Genomic DNA, 5,285 nt, shown 5'->3' with positions numbered 1-5,285 from the left:
CAAAACCAACCGGGAGGCGGGGGAGTCAGGGAGTCGGGGGGCTGCGCAGGCGCGCGCGGCGCGGCGAGCGTCCTGGGGCCCCGCGCAGCCTCGGCGCCTTGCCGGCCGCCGACTGCGTGGCCGGGCTGGGCGGTCAGCTGTTGTACTGGCAAGCGTTGAGACCCGAGGCCGGGCCCTGCAGGCCGCCATAACCAAACGACGAGTGCTGCTTGGACTTGAGCCGCAGGCTGGCGAGGCTCGAGTTGCACGTGTCCCGGTAGACACTGTAGGGCGAGGCGGGAGTGCCGTACGGGCAGGCGCCCGGCGACATGGCCGAGTTTAGTGAAGAGCCGGTGAGGTTGTTGATGTTGTTGAGGCCCGAGTTGGGCATGCCGGGCACGGCGCCAGGGCCCATGCTCGACGGCATGGTCATGGAGGAGATGGAGCTGGGTGCCGAGAACATGGACTGCGAAGACAGCGGGCTCATGGAGTTGAAGAAGGTGAAGCTTTTGGTGGAGAGCGGCGCCGGCGCCAGGCTTTTGGCGGCCCAGTTGTTGTAGGAGTAGCCGGCGGCATACACGTCCTCGTAAGGCTGCACCAAGCCGCTGAACTGCGGCACGTAGCCGCCCTTGCACAGGTCCAGCTGCTGGTTGCGCTCGCGCTTCCGCCACTTGGCCCGCCGGTTCTTGAACCAGACCTGGGGAGGGCGCGGGAAAAGGGTCAGGGTTGTCCAGGGCGGGAAGGCGACCCCGTCCCCACCGCCCGCCACCCTGAACCCTCACCCGCTTCCTTCTCTTAGAATTTTGTTTCCTCTACCGATATTTCCGCCCTTGCCGACTCTCCATAATGATTCCTTTCCTGTCGTCAGAAAATGTCTTTACCTTTTTAAAATTTGTAGCTGCTTTCTCAAATTAAACTCGTTTTCCTCTCCTGAATAGGAATCTTATTTTGTTCTAACAAATATTCGTTTTCTTTCTTCCTCTCCCACTTAGTCCACCGTCTCTTCCCAACAGATCTCCAACTTTTAAATATTTTTTCTCGCTCAAATATAAACCTATTTTCTTCCCTTAAACAGACGATCCTCTTATTTCTCCAATTTTTCAACCTACATTTTTTTAATTCTGCAAATGGTGTTTTCATCTGTATTGGCAATTCTATATTTTTGTTTCTGCCTCAAAAGATTAATTTGGTACAGCTCACTATCTTTTGACCCTCTTCTCCCCTTTATCTCCCTCTAAAGGGGTATTTTTATTCGTTTTGGCCCTCAGTTTTTTATCTTTAAAAAAAATTCTTTCCAAATACTTTTTTAATTCATTTGCAACATTTGACTTTTTCATTTTAAAAAAAGTAATTCCTCCCCCCCAAAGCGCAATCCTTTCCTTCTCCCTTACTTAATTTAATTTCTCTCTGCCACTTAATTATATGCCAGATAGATTTTTTCGACACATATTTCATTTCCTTTTATGTCTTACTATTTTTCTAATTGCCCCCTTCACTTTGTCTTTAAAAATTTTGTGAGAAGCCTGCCTTTGCCTATGCCTGTCCTCACCGATCCTCCCAACAAGTATCTCCTGTCCACCTCCACCCTCCCTCCAGCTTTGGCTGTTTCTCTAGCTGGTTCCTGGACCCCTGCATCACAGCATCTCCCTCCTCAGTACTGATTCCACCCCTCACTGCCACCACTATAAATTAAGGTAGGATTCATGAATTGTGGCATAGTGACTCTTGTGTCTTCACCTCAAAACTCACCTGGCTAGCCAACCTGACTGAGGAGGGGCGAGAGCTGGGGCTTAGGAGGGAGTCCGTCAGCCAGGTGGGACTTTGGTCTAGCCAGGGAGGTGCTCCCAATATCTGATTAAATATTTGCGCACCCAGGGAAGAAATGATTCTTTTGCTGCCCTGGCTAGAAAGCCTTGCTTTTAATGGAAAACAAAGGGTGAGGAGAGGGAGGTGCAGTCTGGTCTTAACCTGAGACCTCACATCCATCTGAAAAGGGACTGACTTGGTTACTTGGCCACCTGACCTACAGAACCCTCATCACCTGACCCACCACAGGAAAGGGCATCAGGAAAAGGGTTTAGTTTAGTGGCTGAATGGCTGGGAAAAGTCAGGTGGGAAAGATCCCAGGATTTTAGAGTTAGCATTTAGAACGTGATCATTGCCTTAGGAAGTTTTGAGATCACAAACCCATGCATCCTTCAAATTGCAGAACCAGCCAGGCAGGATATGTTTCTTCTTTTCATTTGTTTCCCCACTCCCTTCCCCATTTAGGGAACCAGAGGGGGGGGGCAGTTGCTCCAGAGACCCCCAGCAATGGAGAATCCTCTGTCCAGAGAGTCTGCTTAGGGTGCCCTGCAAACTTCTATCTGAGTGGACCCTGGGCCTTAGAGGCCATGGGAGAGTTCCCTGGGGCTACAGGTCTTTGGGCTGAGACTTTGGCAGAACCAAGGGTAAGGCTGGACATAGGTCACAGAAGTGGGTGGGATGCCTGTGGAGAGGCCAGAGTACCTAGCAGCCTAGGTCTTAACAGTTAACAAGTTCCCTCAATGGAGGGAAGGATCAAATCTGAGTGGTAGAATTTAGGCTGATTGCCTAAACATGAGTCAAAGCTGTCCAGAGCTTTGGAAAGGTCCCCCCTAAGTGAGCTGTCTGTCCCCTTAGGCCCATACCCGGGCTCACCCTCACTCGAGGCTCGGTGAGGTTGGTCCACACTGCAATCTCCTCCCGCATGCTCATGTCTGGGTAGCGGTTCCTCTGGAACGTGGCTTCCAGCTCTTGCAATTGTTGGCTTGTGAAGTGCGTTCGTTGCCGCCTCTGCTTCTTCTTCTTAGCAGGGTCCTCTGAGCCACCGCAGCCTGCACCGCCTGCACTGCTGTCCTCTGGCCCTTTGGGTTCCCCGCCACGCTCCTTTTCTGTGGCAGGCAGGACAGGGCGATGGTCACCTGGAGCTTATGCCCGTTACCCATTACCTCCTGTCCCGGCTCTATCGAAGCCCCCTCCACAGTGTTGGTGGCCCTCCCCTCCTACCAGGGGCCTTGGAACTGTCGGATTGCGAAGAACCCACCCCAGTCATTAGAAAGCAATTCTCATCTGGCGTTCAAGTGAGTATGTAGAGTTAGGAGCTGAGCCTCTGGTCTGGCAGGGCCTGTTTCTGAAGCCCAGTTCAAGCAGGGGCCACGTTGATCTGTCACTGGTCAATGTACACGGTTTCGTAGGCTCTTGGGGCTCTAAATCTGAGGGGGTCTCTGGTTGCCTGAACTAGAATTTAGTTTGGTTCAGATATTTTTCTCTTAACGCTGTGCTACGTGAGGTAAGAACTACGGCTATCTGCCTACAGTTCCTACTTTTTTTGCCCTAAGGTTGTGGGAGGCTTCAGTCAGGCCGGGCAGGCAAAACATAGCTGATTCTCTGCCTTAGTTCCAGGCCTCCTGTCCCCAAGGCCTAGAAAACCTAACAGCAGCCCAGTTTAAGGAAAGAGACCCTGTTGAGCCTCCATAGTCTGCACCCTCATTTCTTGTTCTTTCTCTTTGAAACTATACAAACCACATAGATACAGACATACCGAAACGTGAAAAAAAGAACATAAAGCAAAACAGAGGAGGCCGCAAAAGATCACAGTTCTGTGCCTTAAAACACAAGGACGTCCACAAATGCTTAGATACAAGCAGGAAGGAACATGGGACAAATGTATATTAAAAAGCAAGAAACTGAGTCCAAACACACAACTACATACAGAGCTGTGCGTGCTTACACCTAGGTAGACATCGGTATTTCTTTTGCTGGAACTTAAAAAAAAAAATGTATTACCGTAGAGAAGACTTTTCGCTCATTCTCAGTAACAGTGACGATAAAATTGAAATAACAGAGAAATAGACTGCAATTACATTATTTAAATCTCCATAATAACACCGCTATAAATGTATTTTAAGAGTACCTCAAAGAAATACGCCATTTTGGATTGACTTTTTTTTAAAAAGTTTTTTACTATTGTCGCATATAGATACGTTAAATTCCAGAGAAATATTAATTCTTTTTCATAAAAATGTTTTAAATTAATCTTCATTGTCTTAAAATCAATCCATATTTTTCTGGTTTTAAAAAGAAAACTAGCCAGAGACCACGCTTTAAAACTTTTGAAAACAAAAGCCGAGTCCAGTATAGATTGTTTCTTAACCGAGCAAACAAAACAAAACTCTTCAGAAAAAGACACTTAGGGATGCAAAACAGAAACAAATAAGAGCTTAAAAATGCGGAGAGAAACACTCAGCGGCGGATTAAGGAGTAAACGCAGGGAAAGGCGCTGTGGCTGTGGACAGCCTGGAGCAGCGCGCAGTAAGGGCTGAGGGCGCAGGGACTCCGGATCCGTGGAGAACCCAGGATTGGTTTGGGACTACCCGCCACTGTATAAAATCGATCCGCAGCCCTGCTCCCCCGATTCTGCTCGCGGCGAAGGGAAAAAAAGTGCGTGCTCGACAGAAAGTCAGCGCGGGACGACGTGCCGATCCTCCCCGGGGCCGTGGCACGGCCGCCCCGAGGCTTCGAGCTCTGGGTCGCGCAGGGTGCCAGGCGCTTCGTGGCCCGCTCACACTCGCTGCCCTCCCAGGCTCTTCCTTTTGACATTTTCTCCCCTACTGTTTGTTTTGCTGATTTCCCTCCGGGACCTCTCCCTTCTTTTTGATCTTTCCCTATTACTCTGCCCCTATCCGACTCTCCGGGTACTTTCCCTGTTCTCTCTGAGCGGCCTCGCAGCACCCAGCTGTGGAAGCCCGAATCTCTTTTCGCTCAGTTTGTTCTGTTCTAGAGAAGCTGTCAGTCTGACCTTCTGGTCGTTAAGTCTTTGCATCTGCCTGTTTCTTGGTGCGTGGGGACTTCATGCAAGTACCTTCGTGTGTGCATCTATGTGAATTTCCGCATTCACTCGTCAAGTCGACAACGGGAAAGGGAACATTCACGGGGCGGAAGGGGAGCCGGAGTGTCCCGCGCGCCAGGCCCTGCTCGTGGCTCTCCGCGTCCTGTGTGCTCAGCGCGAGGAGCCACTCTTACCTGGCAGCTCCGTGTCCGACGACTCGCTGGCCGAGTTCTCAAGTGGCTCGCGGTGGTCAGTGGCACGGGCCAAGTGGAAGGTGGGCCCAATGTCGTGTGGCGGTGGCGGCGGTGGCCGGAGCCCCTCCGGCAGCCGCTCCAGGCTCATGCCCCCCTTGAAGGCGTCCATGGAGGCGGGGACTGAGGCGGACGCTCCAGGAGCTGGAGCTGGGCGCGCCCCGCCGCCCTGGCTGAGACCTGCGGGGACAAGAGCGCAGTGCCTA

The 5,285-nt window shown here is 51.3% G+C and overlaps 1 protein-coding gene across 1 annotated transcript in view; it reads right to left on the bottom strand.

The window, feature by feature from the left end:
- Positions 1–5,285, bottom strand: part of PITX1 (paired-like homeodomain 1) — a 5,942-nt gene continuing 657 nt past the window's right edge. The window contains exons 2-4 of the mRNA XM_006888053.1: positions 5,023–5,259; positions 2,659–2,891; positions 1–676 (exon numbers count right to left, since the gene is read on the bottom strand). Coding sequence (XP_006888115.1) covers positions 134–676; positions 2,659–2,891; positions 5,023–5,191 — 945 coding nt within the window. The 5' untranslated portion in view covers positions 5,192–5,259 and the 3' untranslated portion in view covers positions 1–133. The remainder of the gene's footprint in view (positions 677–2,658; positions 2,892–5,022; positions 5,260–5,285) is intronic.

The sequence above is a fragment of the Elephantulus edwardii genome, unplaced genomic scaffold (assembly GCF_000299155.1).
Source record: "Elephantulus edwardii isolate Elephantulus edwardi_28Jun2011 unplaced genomic scaffold, EleEdw1.0 scaffold00064, whole genome shotgun sequence".
NCBI classification, from domain to species: Eukaryota; Metazoa; Chordata; class Mammalia; order Macroscelidea; family Macroscelididae; genus Elephantulus; species Elephantulus edwardii.
The sequence above is the reverse complement of the archived record's forward strand: the minus strand, read 5'-3'. Positions and strand labels throughout refer to the sequence as shown.